Genomic DNA, 16,615 nt, shown 5'->3' with positions numbered 1-16,615 from the left:
AGAAATAAGCGTAAAGATCCACACAGAAGTTGTGTAAACGTATATTATTAGATTTATAGGAATACATGAAACTGCAAATACATATAGGACCATAAAATATGAACGACGTATAGGAGTACACTTTCTCCTTTTTATTTGTAGAATTCGTGCTCGGATTCGTCCTTTTTAATATTATTTTTGTAACCCTTCTCAAAATCTTTCGCTAAAACAATGTAACGATTCTCACGAACAGCATGCATTCCTGCTTCTTGACAAATTGCATTTATATCAGCCCCAGAAATTCTATCGGGCCGTGCCACGTAATCTTCTAGATCCACTTCCTCGCTTAAATTCATTTTCGCGGTAATCGTTGAGAAAATCAAGCGTTTCTGTCGACGGTCGGGCAAAGGAAACTCGATTTTACGATCTAATCTACCGGGACGTAATAATGCAGGGTCCAGCGTATCCGCTCTATAAAAGAATTAAAATTAAGAGAATGTAAAAGATTATTTAAACAGTTCAAAGTAAAGATAAGAGTTTGTACCTATTTGTGGCCATTATAACTTTAACATTAGTTGTTTGATCAAAACCATCCATTTGATTGAGTAACTCCAAAAGTATACGTTGTACCTCGCGATCAGCTCCAGTTTGAGCATCGAATCTCTTTGTAGCTATAGCATCGATTTCATCAACGAAGATTATAGCGGGCGAGTTTTCCTTGGCTAAACGGAAGACATCTCTAACCATTCTCGGCCCTTCGCCTAAGTATTTCTGTACAAATTCAGACCCTACTACGCGAATGAACGCAGCTGAAAAGTACAAATGATATTTGATAAAATAATGTAATTTACTAATACCGTTTGTACATATGCAGATATGTAAATATTATTATTTCTACCTGTAGTGTGTCTAGCTACAGCCTTTGCAAGCATAGTTTTACCACACCCAGGTGGGCCATACATGAGTACACCCCTTGGTGGGTCGATTCCAATTTGTTTGTAGAGCTCAAAGTGAGTGAGAGGCAACTCTACTGCTTCTCTGATTTCTTGTTTCTGCATATCCATTCCTCCTATGTCACTGTATTGAATATCAGGCTTTTCATCTGTGGAATAAAATATGAACATGTTTTACAATTCTAACTTGAATCATGACAGTAATTAATAAATACCTGCTTGCAGCATAGAAATGCTTGAATCAGCTTCTGGTGGCAAAACATCAACCAAAGCATTGCTGTGCTTGTGAAGAGCCACACTCGCAGATGGCTTCAATAATTCTCTGTCAATTGTAGACAAAATACGTACATAGTAATTTGAGCCTGTAGTAGAACCTACTATACCAGTATTTTGGTCTACTGCCTCTAGAAACTGTCCAATGACTAAAGGCACACTTTGTATGCGCTTTACTTCTTCTTGGGCATGTAAATACTCCTTCTTTAGATTTCGTTGTTCATCCTTTATGTATTCTTCTTGTACTTCAAGGAATTCTAATATTCTTTGTAGTTTCTGTCAAATTGAAAGACACTATAGTAAAACAGTTGACAATAAATTTAACATGAATAAGCAAATATAAAAGGTGAATAGAACTGCTCACCTTATATTTAATGTATAGATCTTCTACATCCAATTCATCTCCAATACCTGTATCCTGTAACTGTATTAGACCCTTTAACTTCGATTAGACGAAATAATTCAGAAATAAGATAATCAGGAATGTATAAACTTTATGAATTGAGGTTACGATAAGCGGATCTACATTTGTATATTACTTCATGTACCTCTCAGAAAGTTTCAAATAATAATTATAGGAAAACATGTGTACCTTATCTGGTAAAATAATGCTTATTTCGTCCATTTCTCCACAGATATTTTTCGCTACTTAATTCCGACCGAACATATGAACTAACGAATGACTTGAGATTTTTGAGTAGATTCACTTCGATGACGGCGCGCGTCAGTGTTGGTAGGCTACCATTAACTATGTAATGAGTTGAAGAAAACTCGACGACAATGAAAAGGTATGTAAGATTTTGAAAACGGAGTCTACTTTTACTACATTTTATTTCAGTTTGCGTTACAAACTATTTATTTAAATTGTTATACATTTTTAAGTATTTATAAGTAGTATTTTGGATGTGATCACACATTTATGGCATCTTTCGTCATTTGTGATATCAATTATCAAATTCAAATAAACCAGAGATATCCCGCTCTCGTTTTACTTTCACTACATGTCACTAATGGCACTGCAAAATCGATCAATAATGCTGATAGAGTTACTTATCTATAGAGTGCTATTACATACTTATGTGTACATCGATAAGTGTTTACAATTCGTATTTTTAACGTAATGAAAATCTAAACGTTTATCTAATGTTAGCTTCATAAATTTGTAACAATGGTAATGGAAGAACAACAGTCTGACATGGAACTAGACTCTGAGCGGGTTCCTGTTCCTCAGGTGCAAAAATCAGTAGAAAATTCACGGGCAAACAAAGTTAATAAAAATTCAGGTGTTTCACGAGGGAAGCCTAGACTCAGGAAGAAAGCATTGAATGCTGCAATACTTAAACAAATGGAATTTTATTTTAGCGATGCAAATTTAAGCAAGGATAGATTCTTAAGTAATTTAATTAAAGATGATCCATGTAAGTATTATTGGAAGTCATATTTCAAGTTTGTAAAATATATAATTTTTTATATTTCATTTTTTTCAGATGTTGATCTTAGTGTTTTTCTTAGATTTAATAAAATAAGAGATTTAACTAGTGATGTAAATAGAATAAATAAAGCTCTGCAAGCATCAGAGATATTATCATTATCTGAAGATGGAACAAAAGTGTGTCGTACAACACCAGTAGAACCAAAAAAGAATGCAGATGATTGTACAATCTATGTACAAAATTTACCACCAGATGCAGATCATGAGATATTGAGCTCATTATTTTCCCAATATGGTCCAGTTGTATATGTTTCAGTTCCACGATATAAACATAATAGGAAAATCAAAGGTTTTGCATTCATTGAGTTTGATACTCCAGAAAGTGCTAGGAAATGTATGAAGGTAAAAAAATACAAACCATAATAAAAGAATGAGGAGTTCTAACTCAAATTGTTCCTAAATCATTTATATTTTGCAGGCTTTTCAGAAGAAGGGTTGTGTTTTACCTTCACACACAGCTCCTAATGAACTTTTAAGTATTACAACTTTTGATAATGCTGAAAAAGATGTGACTCTGTTGGGAAGAAAAAAAGACCCAAGTGAGGAAGAACATACAGCAGATAAGGAGCTGGAAAATGTTAAGCCTGATACAGATAGTAACTTAGAAAATAGGGAGGAAGGAGAACAAGTGACTGCAGATAATTCTGAGATTCAAGAAAATAAAAATAAGGACACAAGGAAGAGGTTACGTATAGATTCAGAACACTTAGAAACGGCCGATACCGAAAATCAAGTGGACGCGGAGATGGTAAAAAAGAAGAAATCCAGACTCTCTACCGATGTGTCTAATAATGAAACAAAACATGCTAATGAAAAAGAGGAAAATACTTCGAAAAAATTGATTAAGGGCAAGGAAAGTGTGCCTTCGAGTGAAGAAATAGTAGACAATGGTAATAAAAGTGAAGAAAGGATGACCGAAGAAGAGGACGATACAAACGAGAAAAAGAAAAAAAGAAAACGTAAAAGGCGAAGCAAGACGGAGGATGTTACTTATAGTTTAGGATTACAAGTAATGACTAAAAAGGACTGGAAGCATCTTAGGAATAAATATTTAGAGTTGCAAAGAAGTAAAATGAAGCAGTTAAAACAACACTTGAGAAAAACCAAATGGAACCAGTGGTCTAATTATGAAAAAAATAAAACAGAAAAAGAAGAAAATGATGAGAAAGAAAAAACCACTAAACAGGATAGTGCGAATGTGCCGCGATTCTCATTTGTACCGGGAGTTATAGTCAAAATTGAAATGGATAAGCCATGTAGCGATCCTAAAGGACTGAAGGTATGTTACGTGTAAATAGCGATAGCTGTGAATAAAAAATTAAATTTATTTTATTAATATCTTTTTTCTGATGCTTCAGATGGAGTTAAAGGGCAATAATTCCGTGAAATATATAGACGTTGATGAGGGGTCTTTCGTTGCTTATGTGAGGTGTGATACAGCAGAAGCTGCACAAACGTTTGCACAGAGATCTGATGAAGAAAAACATATGACAATACTAGAAGGTAAGAATATTGTACACACATATATGTGTTATATACAATGTACAAGCCTATCGTATTTGGTATAGGTGAAGAAGAAAAGATGTACTGGAATAAAATCTCAGAAGACAGAGAAAAGAAATTGGGTAACAAAATTAGGCCTAAACAAAGAGGAAGAAATAAATTATTGAAAAAAGCAGAGAAAGTCCTTGGAAAGCATATCAAATTTGATGAAGTGTAAAAATATTCTCTTCTGAAGAAAAGTATTTAATATCTGTACATAAACAGTGTTTTTATATTATAGACGTATTGAAAATAAATCAAATGCAGTTTGTTTTATATTTTTTTCAATTGTACTTAAAGTTACTCGTCACGTTTTCTGTCTGTTTAATCAAATGAACGTGTTTGTCCTCTTAACATGTCTTTACATAAAAATTCATTTTACTTTCCACTGTTCTACCATCTGCCTCTTCCACGACCTCTACCAGAATCGTTGCGTCCAAATCCTCCGCCACCGCGGCCTCTGAAACCACCGCCACCGCCACCGCCCCTACTTCCAAAACCACCGCGACCAAACGATGGTCTGCCTCCGCCACCGCGACCACCACGTCCTCCGCCACCACCTCTCTTCATCCCTCGTCCACCTCCACCTCCACCTCTCTTCTTATCAGCTCCAGGAGGTTTTGGTAGGAACCTTTGTAGTGGTAATAATTTTGCTGGATCTATGAATAACTAAAGCAAACAGTAATTATTAATTATTTTCACTTAATTTAATTGGACTATTGTAAGTGTGTTTTACCTTTGTGTCTTTTTCAAAACTAGAGGCTCTTATATTTTCCGACAGCTTTATAGACACATAATAATCTCTGATATTGCCAAAAATCTCATCAATCTTTCCAATTTGTTGTTTGGCTTCTGTATAAATAGGTGCATTGAAGAAAGGCACTTGCTCTATGTCTACTTTAGCGACAAGATCATCTTGGACTGTCCATATGAAACGGCCTAAAGGAGTTACTTGTTCCGGTGGACCTTGGTCATACCTTTGTAACAGAAATTGCAGTTAATCTACGTTCAACAAATAACAATTAATGTGATAATTACCCTTTGCCACCTCTGTCAAAGCCACCACCCCCGCGTCCTCCACGAAAACCACCACCTCTTCCTCCACGAAAACCGCCGCCTCCTCTACCGAATCCACCACCTCCACGACCTCGGAATGACATTTTCCTATTTTACAAATACTGAAAAAATGAAACGTAACATTTTCTTATGTTAAAAATTTAAACTTTAAAGTAGATAAAATGTAGAGTACACCACGTGCCTAACCTATAAAAATGATAGTCTCAAATTGAGGAATTTCTATACGCGACTATGCAATAATTTTCATTATTTGAATTGACAGATGTACAATATGTCAGAATTAATTCTGACACTAGTTTATTTATACAAATATTCCTATGCTATTATTACAAACTAGCAGCATTTTACTAACACTAAACACGTTTTCATACACTGTATACAAGATAATCACGCGCATGCGCGTTTTGAACCTGTAGTAAATAAAAACGAGTAATCATTCAAAATTTTGAATAAACTAGTTTAATAAAATGATTAATTTCCAACATAATTTAACTGAATATTAAAAATCATTGCAGTATTCACAAAGTTTTTATAACCTGTAATATATGTTATAGCTTTTTTAGTTAATTTTAAAGGTAGGTAGTTTGTATGTAAACAGTTTTGAATTCTTTTTTACGTGTTAAATACACACATAAATAATGCATGATTTATCCGAATTATATTCAAATAAAAATTTTTTAAACTATTTATTCAAATAAAGGTAAGTCATACTTTATCTTTTAAAAGAATTTGTGTAGATCAATTGTAAATTGTAATCACACTTAATATTTTATAACCATCCTAACATTTACATTTGTCACACGGTTATAGCTATTTTTTGTACCTGTTAAATGTGTCACCTTGGCGAATAACCATACCCTTGTCACATAATTGCTTAACCTCTTATCTAAAGTAACTAAATAGTACATAGATCCTTGGGTTAGTGTCATACGATGTAGTTACTGCTGTGTTATTTAGATAAGTAGAAAAAAGTTCATTTTAAATAATTACGTTTCAATATCATGCTAATACGAAGTGTCATTGAGCACATACAGTTCGTAAACAATACAGAATACTGGGTGTAACAAAAGTAAGGATCTACGAATTTAAAGATTTCTAACCTAAGAATAAATAATTGTGAATTTAGCGAATAAGAATCCAATCAGTGATCAGCACGTGGTGGCCCCGTCAGATAAGGTTAGAACCTCTTAAATTTGCGTAGTTTATATCTCGGATCTTTAAAGCTATATACAAGTTAAACTGTACAAGGTACAATAAAATGTATTCAGACTTTTTCGCTTTATTTCTGTCCTTCAATATATCCCCAAAATTGCAAAATCCTGTGATTGTCAGTTTAGCACATGCCTAGACATGTTAACTTTAAGTCATTATTACTGCAAAATGGAGGCATATCAGACATGTTATAGGATATTTTGTGTTCTATTTGAGCTCCCTTAACATCGTTTAAAATTTCCTTACGTATGTTGTTTATACCCTGTGTTTCCACGTGAATATTTTGGCTCTCTACTTTCAGGTCATCCGGTACAATTCACTGTGAACGAGTACGCAGAGTGTAGTGTTCCTGAGTGACGAAAGAGTGCGTATGCTCTTCGCTCAACATAAGCAGGTGCACGTGAGGTGACCGTCTGCTAGACGGGTCGGCAGCTAGGTGCATCGTCTTCCTCGTGACGTTCCCCGGTTAGTTTTGAAAACCCTCGTATTCTCTTGACAGTTTCGAATTGATTATGTTATATAGATCAACGACGGTCACAAACAGGCATTATGTTCACGATATTTCACATGTTATTGATACTCATGCATTTTTTCTGCGACTTATTCACTGCAATTCATAATTGCTGCGCGATCGTTTCTCACAAATTTTTGGAGATTTGGTACGGTGAAAACACAAACACTGATGTGGAATGGCTGGCGCGCATCGTAAGCAGAACGAACAAGCTACCCAAGCATATAGTGATTGTTTTCGGCGCGAAGGAGGACACTATTTTGGACTGCATACGAATAATCGGCTGGTGTATCACGATTGGTATACCGTACATCAGTTTCTATGATATCAGTGGTAATCTTCATTCTTTTATTTTGTTATAGTCTGATTAATGTTATCAGTGATATAGCTGTGTGTTCTTGCATCAGGTTTCTGTTTTTACTTGGGGTTTGTTATATGTATATAACTGTCGAGTCGAATCTATTGTTTATGCATTTATGTTAAACAGGTTCCTATATTGTAATAGATTTCTTGTGTCTGCTGTTGTACTTGTTATTTGAGTACTAAGAATTATGTGGTATTAGAGGTTCTGTAGCCAAAGGAATCTATAATGTTTAAGGGAAATGTAGACTCATAATATTTGTAATAAGCACAAATAGTTTTTGTGTGTATCTTTCAATCATTTTGTGACATAAATTTTATATAAAAGTTCATTGTAATAGTGCTCAATTTTACTTTCATGTGAAATATAAACTTGGTGCTATCATTGGTTCATATAGAAAGTAGAACTTACAAAATATTTGTCACAAATAATTACAGACTTTCATTTCTTTCTTTTGTTCTGAACATTAGTCATACGTATACATTTAATGACATGAGTTATATATAGACAAAGATATAAATGATGGTGTTTATGTGATTAAAATTCAAATGACTGAAAACTAATTAGAGCGGTATTATTATGTATAAGTGCCCTGTTTCAAGAACTATGTTACTTTAATTATTTTTGCCTAAAGGTTAAAGTGAAATACTGTTTGTTGCAGGTTTTTTAGTTAGAAACGAAAATTTTTTAAAACACGAAATCTCAAGAAAGAGACCTGATTTGGTGGAGTATATTAGTTGGAGCAAACCAAATACAAAGCATATGCAGAATGGAATAACTGGTATGTAGTTTAAAGAAAGAAAGTTTTATAAAAGTTAATCATACATAATATAGTGATCAATGTTCTTAATTTACAGGTCCAAAATTAAAAACAAGGATATCTCTATTATCTCCTTTGGATGGCAAAGAGGAGATAGTAACTTTAACAAAACAATTAGCTGAAGCGGTCGTCACAGGCACGATTAAGTTGGATGAGATAGACACTGATTTACTTAACGAGAAATTAAATTCGCGGGGCATTCCGGACCCGGATTTGGGATTAATATACGGCCGTGTTTGTTCCACGTATGGTGTTTTACCATGGCAAACACGAATCACGGAATTTTTGTAAGTTTAAATATTAGAAAATTGTTTATTAATGATACTAAACTATTTGTAGAACATTAACAATTTTTCTTATTTCGTTTTCAGCACGTTACCTGTACACTTTAGCCTGTCAGTGAAGGATTTCGGATATTTACTGGAGAAATATAACAAATGCGAGCAGCGACACGGCAAATAACGGGAATTGTCATTTTTATTTGTGTAAAGCTTTTGTATTCCAAAAAGAGAAACAAATGAAACAAGAAGTAGAAGTTAAGGAGATGTATAAAGACTGAATTTAAAACAATTAACAGATACTATTTTATAAGTGGCTGCGTGCTAGTGAAAATAATAATCGAGGATAATTTGCCGCTTACGTGACACGAGTGACGTATTAAAAGCCAATTTTTAATAAGTGTCTGTAAAAAGAAATTTAGGTGACTTTAACTTAAAAACATTCTCACAAACATTGAGAAAACATGGCCCCACAGAATTGTGCGGAAATTAAATTTTTTAATTGTGTAAACTAGAACGTGTCATAAAAAACCATACAGGAAAAAGAAGAAACGAAAACACAAACGAAAGCGTAGAATTTTAATTTTCTTCTTGAAAACTATTTTCTTGTTTAGTTTTGGTGCATCTGACACTAAGGTTTTAGTAGCGTTTGAATGATATATTCAAAGGATATACAGAAAAATGATGGAAGTTATATTATCAAATTACATGACTAGTAAAAATTCAAAATGTTACTTTCATTTTGTAACAAGTACAAATCTAATAAGCCTAAGTATTTAAGATAAAATAATAGTATATGTTATATAGTAAATTATTCAAAAATCCAACTTACGTCATTTTTCTCATATCCTTTGTAACATCCAAAGAAGAAAATTGAAACCCTACGTCTTCGTGAGAAAGCCCACCTGTCCCGTTTGTAGCATGGAATTCAGAATGAAGAAGATACGATATGAAGAAAGCCAGAAGAAATTGTTGCATTTTACTCCTGATACTGTCTGTAAAATAATGACATTCCATGTACATCATTCATTTATAAATCATTATTATGAAACTAAATATTTTGATATTAAGAAGAATGACAAGATTCTTACTTTTGTCTGTGGTATTTTTCTTGCGAAAGAACACCTATTAAGCAATTTAAAATGTTGGAAATATAGTAAATACAGTTCTTTTTTGCACAAATGTACTATTTCTTTACCCACCCTTTCCATAGTTTTCAGATATATTTCTTGTAAATTATTTTTTTTAATTTTTAAAAAATTATAAAGAAAAAATTTTGATATATGAATTAATCGTTAGTTCATCGTTACCGTGATCTATAAATCACAGATCGAGCGTCCATAACGGTACTGGATGTCTACTACGATGCCGACCTCCGGTTCGTCAGCTTAATATCGGATTATACGCTTTCATGGATGTCAGTACACACAAAGCGTACACAATGGTGTTACAGGTGATACTGGGAAACCGAAAGCATTTTTCAAGCTAAAGCTTATTATATATTGTTACTGTTTCTATGGAACTGTACACCTACACTAACTCAACTAGGGATGAAAGCTGTCTATGGTTCATGCGTGGTACGAAATTGCCATTTTAAACAGTCTAGTTCAACGATCTCTAAAAATTCATTACATGTCTGTTTGCATTTCTTCCTCGTAAAATTACTTCGCTGTTTAAGCGTGATTCCGCATGCAAAGAAGAATATATTTTATCCCTAAGAAAATGTGTCTACACGATCATTTGACTAAACGTTAGAACATCTGATGCAATATTTACCTCAAGACCCCATATTTCTTCTTGAATAGCCACTATATAAGTAATGACCTTATCCATGCGAGACGTACACATACACACACACCATTCTTCACCATCTTTTTCCTTCTTCTCGTTGTTCCACTTCTCATTCAAATCTAAAAAACCAAGTAAGATGTGTTTTTGCCTCGTTCCATAAAAAGTTTTCCTTGTTTTCAGGGAAGCTAAGTATATTAAGCTAAGCATAAGCTAAGTATTCCTTCAACCTTGAAGACTTCCATGTTCGAAGTTCTCAGAATTCTTTTCGACATTATCATATCAGGATAATCGTTCATATGTATGTGAAAGGCAGAATCGTTAATAATAATTTTATCGAGACTGCTAAACGTGTGCTCGACATTTCTTCATTTGCACAGGTGAAGGAAGACACTTTCGACACGGAATCAAAGCGCTTCACAGATACTCAGAGGTACATAGAAATGAACGAGGGGGAGATCTTCGCATCTGTGCCGCGATCGTTGCCTCGCGATGGGAAACGAGTGACCCAGATTCGTTCGTGGAAAACACGGACATGCCTCTACCTGTTGCACTTCATCTGAGCTCATCCCCGATTCACAAAACACTGTGCTTTCTCTCTCTTCAGCTGTTGGGTTCAACGACACTTTCACAGCAATCGGAGATAGAATTTAAAGCGACACAATACCTTAAACACTTAATTACTACCTTCTTATTTAATATAGCTTCCAAGTAAAGAAGTAAAGTAAAGCTTCCAAATAAGAGAATCTTCTTGAAGAAATACCTGCAAAAGTATTTTGGATAATATATGAGTTTTCCCAATTTCAATTTAGTATTATTACAAACCAAATCGTTCCTATGGAATCACAGTAGAAGGCTGCAAAATTTGATTTCTGGTATCTCGTTATTCAACGGAGTTAATGCGAAGCAAGGACGATCCGACTCCTTCAGGCGCCGAAGTCGAAGTGCCAGGGAAATGGCAGTAATCACGGCGGGATGTAACGGACAGAATGAAAAATAAACACGAAACAAATGATTAAAAGCAAACGGGGACAGCTTGCTACCTGGCAGCATCAATATTTATCTATACCTGCCGAGCCTCCGATGATCCAAGAGTCGAATGGTCTAGTGTATCGATGATGGTCGATGATCATCCCCCTCCAGCTGAGGGATCATATACGAAGGGGCCATTCGTCGTCGAGGATGATTATTATTCGCCAAGAGTCATAAATGATAAAGGGGATTACGTAGGTCGGTAGCCGTCGGTGTAATTGAATCAAAATAATGTAGAGGTATCGTGTTGTACAGCTCCGGCCAATCATAACTCAGGTGAGGCTATCCCGTCGCTCTGACCGTACGACGGGGGATGCGCCGAGGGTGCCTCTATATAAAGGGTGTCATCTCTAACCCCGGACACACTCGTTCCACCAGCAACAGGCCGCGAACGTCGTCAGACGACGCGTCTACGCGATCTCTCTTCCTTTATCTCCGCGCCCTTTTTCTTCTCGAAGGAAACCACAAGAGAAACTCGAGTTCCGGCTCGAAACGGACGCAAACCACCCTCCCCGAAGAGTCTGTGCCCCTCTGAGACTAGCGACATGGTGAGTGGTTTGCCGTGACGGACTTTTCTTCTTCGTTCCGTGTTGAACTTCGTTTTCTTCTTTTCCTTTTCGAGGAGTTCCTGTTTCGGTTGATGTTGAATTCTTTTTTTCCTTTTTAAAGCGAAGGCTCGACCACTTTGGCTGACGCTGGACTTCGTGTTCTCCTTTTTTTTACAAGGAGGGAGTTTCTATTTTGCCTGACACTGAATTTCTTGTACCCCTTTTGCTTGATGTTCATAGCGGTTTTTATGATACTTTGCATTATTCATAGTGATTGTGGATTTCGGAATAATTAGAGAATTCATGCAATATGTAGAAATATACAAAATATAAAAAGTAGTATGCAAATCCTAGCATTTGAAAGATGAAACAGATTTCTTCAGCGGTGTGTATGAAAATCCACAATCTAGTGATATTAATGTTGCATGAAACTTGTTGTAATTATTGTGTTTGTGGAGAATATTGTAAGCATGTGATTATCGATATTTTAAATAAAATAATTATGTTTAATTTGCAACCCTTTCTATTTCTTCTTGTTTTAATGTGTACTTTCAGATCTTTCCCGTGATAACACTTTTATTGCTCTTGGCTAATTGCACAGAGAAAAGTTTCATATAGTTTTTGCGACATATTCATCCTGCAGAATTTAATTAATCATGTTTCGTTGCTAATTAGTCTCCGCGAAGTCGTGCTTTCGTTTCTTTCAGAACACGAAGGAATTGCTACTTTCAGGGAGGCAGGTGGTTAAAATTCTCGGCTGTTACGTTCCTGTTTCACCTCTTTCTTTGCTTTCGCAACTTCGTGGAATAAATTGCTATTAAAACGAGCCGCTAGCTATCGACTACGAGATGGATATCGCGAGAGTAACATAATTTGCGAAGTCAACTTTTTCTTCTTAATTCCGTGAAAGGCATACGATAGCGCAAAGGGTACTTTATTCACATTTTCTTGAGGTACTTACTTCATGTTAATAGTTCTATACTTTGTGTTGACGAGTGAACGAAATGTTAGAGCAGAAGAAAATCCAAAGCGACGATAGCAACATATGTAATAATTAATCAAATAATTAATCAAATATTTTCGCTAATTACTTGGAATGTTACACTGTTTCTTAAGTCACTCAAGGAACAAAATAAAGAAGAGGCTATTCCTTTCGAGTTCTGCAAATCATGATGGTGACAAGGGTTCTAGATCTTCTTTTTTTTTCTTTTCTTTTTTTTTTGTTTTGTGATTTTCACAGCCATCCTCTGAGAATTCCTTCATCAATTATTTCTTTTGCGAAAAGTAGCAATATTCTTCTCGCCTATCGACAATACTCGCCCTCATAAACATGACGTTCTTCTTTTTTGTTCCCAAGCAAAGTCGTAAATCCGTGGCTTTTCAGTAGAAATCGTCAGCAAGTTTGTGGGCGACGGAACCGTTATGTGGGGGTGACCGGGTACGGAGGTTAATTAAAGTAACGCAAGGCATCATATTAATCTTGCTCGGTATACCAGGGTATTAGGGTACTAAACATCTTGTTAAGACAGCTAATAACAGACCGATATTATTTATCGCGTACCGTGTTCTAGACTTGCGCTGGTGCACCGAATAATCCTCTAGGAATCCATGATGGAAACTTTCGTGGTGTCCTCGAGGGCCCACGGAACTTCAACAAGCTTTGTTGAGACCCTTAAACTGAGAAATTGAGGATCAACAAATTTTTAGTAATATATGCGGAGTTATTTCTTCATTTAAAATCCTTTTCTTCTATTTTATTTTAATTTGGTAATCCTCAGATTATCAAAAATAATTTAATTTATTTTAAGGTGACGAGAATCTTCTTCAATTCTCTCAGAATTATTGGGGATAATGTGTTAGGAGTTCCGAAAGTACAACAGGTGTTTCCGTGAGTAGGGTGCTCGACGAGGATTTAATTGGCCTTCGAACAATCGATACTCTCAGTTAACCTTTTATACGTGAATAAATGGAAAAATTATGAAATTATAATAGAGGCCATTGTTAAGCATCGATAGTTCGTGTCTTGATAACTGCTTCCCATTGTGTATGTCGTTCAATGGCAGACTTTGCTTTCTCAATTCTTACGTAACTATAGTGTTATCATTTATGAACTTTTTGTTACGTAAGATAAATAATTAGCCTGCACTATCGTTGTATGTATTCATTTATTTTTCTCTTCTTCGAAAACAAGGTTCTTTGAAGTCTTCCACTTTCTCTGCTTCAATTCTGTTATTAATCAATTAATTAATTACTCTCTTTCAATTAATTATTGATGACAAAGAAATTCATGAATAATTTAATAGATGTTTCAACAACTTTAGAAAATATTAGAAGATACTTAACTATATCCAAAACAGTTACAAAGAATATTGAAACGTTTATAGTCCTGTTAATTCTTCATTTCCATAATTTCTTCTCGAAGAACGTGTTATCATCCCTGTACGTGCTACCCTTCCTCTGCAACTGTGTGTTGGTGTCCTCCTCGATATTAACACCCCTGAAGGCCGACGGAAGCCTGAGGATCTTCAAGGATGCACCCAGCGACTTCGAGTATGTGCTGAAGAGACACAACGCCGACAGCCGTTCCGATGATCCCGCCTCCAAGAAACGACGAGGCGACAGCTTTATCAGATATGGTCGCAGCGAGGGTGACAACAACATGGAGAAGGCTTTGGGAGGCGAGGGCGACAGTAACTCGCAGGTGAACAGATATCCTCGATGGAAATCGCCAGATATCGTCATCAGGTTCGGTCGATCTGGCTTCAAGGCTACGAATGACGACAACAAAGAGTACAAACGAGGGAAGAACGACTTGAACTTCATCAGGTAAGAGTGGTTCATGAATCAGACTGAGTATTCATTCGGGATGAAGTGTTTTGAAGATGGAGGATAGTATTATCTCTTTATAGAATCCACCCTTTTCGTTTAACTCTCTGTGTACTAAGGTGGAGTCACTCGGAGACGCCAATGTACAGTTCCCTCATCTCAAAATGAAGCTATGTGTTTGTTGAATTGATTCTTTCCATAGATATGGCCGTAACATGCAGATCTACCCCGCTGAAATCGACATGACCGCCATGTGCTCCGATATTCTGTCTAATGATGACATCAGGAATCTCCACCCTTACGAGGCAAAGTTACTTCGATTGTGCGACATCCTCAGCAACATCGACGAGTACAGGAACAGCTTGAACTTCCTGGAGGATCGTGGCGACTCGAAGCACGATTAAAATCCCCGTGAAAGTGATCATCAAGCGGTCTGGTTCACGGAGAATCGCAGGGACAACATCTCGCCGCCATTCTGATCCTGAAATTCCTGAAACCCATGGACAACGTTATTATCAGCCAATATCCGCTCCATTTCCGCCTGATTTAATCTACCATTGAAGAATCTACTTTTCTCTTCAGTAAATCCGACGGCGTCTTCCTTTCTCCTTTCCTTTTTCAAGTTATGATGAATGCATTGAGTTTCTGAGTGCTTCGAGTGTAGGCAGATTATTGGATGCAGAGTAATTGAATGATGGTGATACTTGTATTGTTATTTTTGAGATAGTTGAGTTTGAGATCTTTTAGAAATTGTTGAAGTGGTAGCCAAAGTGTATAGCTGGAAATGATATTGCTTGTTAGATTATTTTTATATTTTTGTTATATTATTTGCGATATTATTGTTGATAGTATTGTTGGATGTTTGATAAAGAAGCTGATGGAATAACGTTGTCTCACGACGATTTCTTCCTTCGAGGGTACTTATTGTGCATCCACCTGATCGATCGCGTATTCAGTGTACATATAACTGACTTGATCATCGGCTTCGGTATCAGTGATAAATATCTCGGTTTACATACGTAAGATCGGTCTAAAGAATTGATTTTACGGGAGGGTTCACGCTCTTTCACTTACGAGACTGCGTTCTCTCATAGTCAACAAGTTGTCGACTCCATTTTAATATTGGCGAGTACGAAGAAAAGAATGGAGAAACCCTAAGTTCTCCTTAGCATTTTGAACATTCAGCGTTTAATCAAATTTCTGATTTGCTTCTCATATTTCAGAATTGAAGAAAACGGAAGTATTGATTTTTTATTTTCTTCAGTAAAAGAGAAATGGTATTTTTGTATAAGAGTGGTTTCTTATAATTGAATATTTCTTCTTTTTCTTCGTGCTCTTCAATTGCGATAAAACTTAGTATTACGGCATTGGACATTATCTGTAACCTAAACGTCGTTCTTAAAGTGAATGTAAATTTAATACACGCGTACAAATTAAAGATAAAAAAGTGGCTGGAAATCTGGTTGTTGTTTTTTACATGATTTACCCTTTTCTTCTTGAGAAGAAAATTAAAAGAATCTGAGAAAGAAATTGATATATCCTAACTTCGTTCTTGTTATTTCTTGAACACCTTGTATATTATTCGAAAGGAAACTCTCTACAACTTCCTTCTTCCTCCCCCTGTAACTTCCTCTCCAGCTTATTTCTTCTGGTTCAGTAACTCGACTAATGAAATTTTATTAACCACGCACATTTACCTTTACTGTACTACCAATTCCACAGTTTATTTTTAAGTAATATCCCTTGAAAAAGACCATAAAAAAATTTAATGAACTCAGCTTCCAACTTCAGTTATTTTTCCTCTCACTACTCTGACTTCAATTAATAGAATCTTATTACTTACATTCAAAACTTCTGTTTATTAAAAGAAAATTAATTGAATAAATCCTAAATAAAACAAATAAGAATAATTAAAGCTGGATT

At 35.5% G+C, this 16,615-nt stretch overlaps 5 protein-coding genes across 10 annotated transcripts; 3 read left to right on the top strand and 2 right to left on the bottom strand.

Annotated features, from left to right (window-relative positions):
• Window positions 1-5: 5 nt before the first annotated feature.
• Window positions 6-1,943, bottom strand: Rpt3 (26S proteasome regulatory subunit Rpt3). The gene is made up of 6 exons (XM_076393102.1): window positions 1,798-1,943; window positions 1,570-1,629; window positions 1,148-1,481; window positions 878-1,081; window positions 524-788; window positions 6-450 (listed from the first exon to the last, which is right to left on the bottom strand). Exons 1-6 carry the CDS (start codon window positions 1,828-1,830, stop codon window positions 132-134), a joined length of 1,215 nt encoding a protein of 404 aa, XP_076249217.1. The 5' UTR covers window positions 1,831-1,943; the 3' UTR covers window positions 6-131.
• A 374-nt stretch (window positions 1,944-2,317) lies between these two features.
• Larp7 (La related protein 7) lies at window positions 2,318-4,417 on the top strand. Its single transcript, XM_076393071.1, has 5 exons — window positions 2,318-2,623; window positions 2,693-3,039; window positions 3,116-3,976; window positions 4,056-4,200; window positions 4,266-4,417. Exons 1-5 carry the CDS (start codon window positions 2,374-2,376, stop codon window positions 4,415-4,417), a joined length of 1,755 nt encoding a protein of 584 aa, XP_076249186.1. The 5' UTR covers window positions 2,318-2,373.
• An 84-nt stretch (window positions 4,418-4,501) lies between these two features.
• Gar1 (Gar1 ribonucleoprotein) lies at window positions 4,502-6,910 on the bottom strand. 5 transcript variants are annotated; one of them, XM_076393151.1, is made up of 4 exons: window positions 6,775-6,910; window positions 5,278-5,417; window positions 4,976-5,216; window positions 4,502-4,908 (listed from the first exon to the last, which is right to left on the bottom strand). In XM_076393151.1, the coding sequence occupies exons 2-4, from the start codon at window positions 5,397-5,399 to the stop codon at window positions 4,633-4,635; spliced, it is 639 nt and encodes a 212-aa protein (XP_076249266.1). In that variant the 5' UTR covers window positions 5,400-5,417; window positions 6,775-6,910; the 3' UTR covers window positions 4,502-4,632. The 5 variants fall into 5 exon arrangements, with proteins under 5 accessions (XP_076249266.1, XP_076249289.1, XP_076249282.1 ...); XM_076393174.1 differs by having other exon boundaries at window positions 6,790-6,891; XM_076393167.1 differs by lacking the exon at window positions 6,775-6,910 and adding an exon at window positions 6,307-6,357.
• Window positions 6,283-9,674, top strand: Tango14 (transport and golgi organization 14). 2 transcript variants are annotated; one of them, XM_076393123.1, is made up of 6 exons: window positions 6,283-6,385; window positions 6,443-6,492; window positions 6,830-7,372; window positions 8,062-8,181; window positions 8,258-8,507; window positions 8,592-9,674. In XM_076393123.1, exons 3-6 carry the CDS (start codon window positions 7,078-7,080, stop codon window positions 8,680-8,682), a joined length of 756 nt encoding a protein of 251 aa, XP_076249238.1. In that variant the 5' UTR covers window positions 6,283-6,385; window positions 6,443-6,492; window positions 6,830-7,077; the 3' UTR covers window positions 8,683-9,674. The 2 variants fall into 2 exon arrangements, with proteins under 2 accessions (XP_076249238.1, XP_076249248.1); XM_076393133.1 differs by lacking the exons at window positions 6,283-6,385; window positions 6,443-6,492 and adding an exon at window positions 6,521-6,564.
• Window positions 9,675-11,699: 2,025 nt separating this feature from the next.
• Window positions 11,700-16,144, top strand: LOC143188786 (FMRFamide-related peptides). The gene is made up of 3 exons (XM_076393231.1): window positions 11,700-11,866; window positions 14,289-14,692; window positions 14,895-16,144. The coding sequence occupies exons 1-3, from the start codon at window positions 11,864-11,866 to the stop codon at window positions 15,094-15,096; spliced, it is 609 nt and encodes a 202-aa protein (XP_076249346.1). The 5' UTR covers window positions 11,700-11,863; the 3' UTR covers window positions 15,097-16,144.
• The last annotated feature ends 471 nt before the right edge of the window (window positions 16,145-16,615 follow it).

This window comes from Calliopsis andreniformis, chromosome 1 (genome assembly GCF_051401765.1).
Source record: "Calliopsis andreniformis isolate RMS-2024a chromosome 1, iyCalAndr_principal, whole genome shotgun sequence".
In the NCBI taxonomy this organism is placed as follows: domain Eukaryota; kingdom Metazoa; phylum Arthropoda; class Insecta; order Hymenoptera; family Andrenidae; genus Calliopsis; species Calliopsis andreniformis.
The sequence above is the reverse complement of the archived record's forward strand: the minus strand, read 5'-3'. Positions and strand labels throughout refer to the sequence as shown.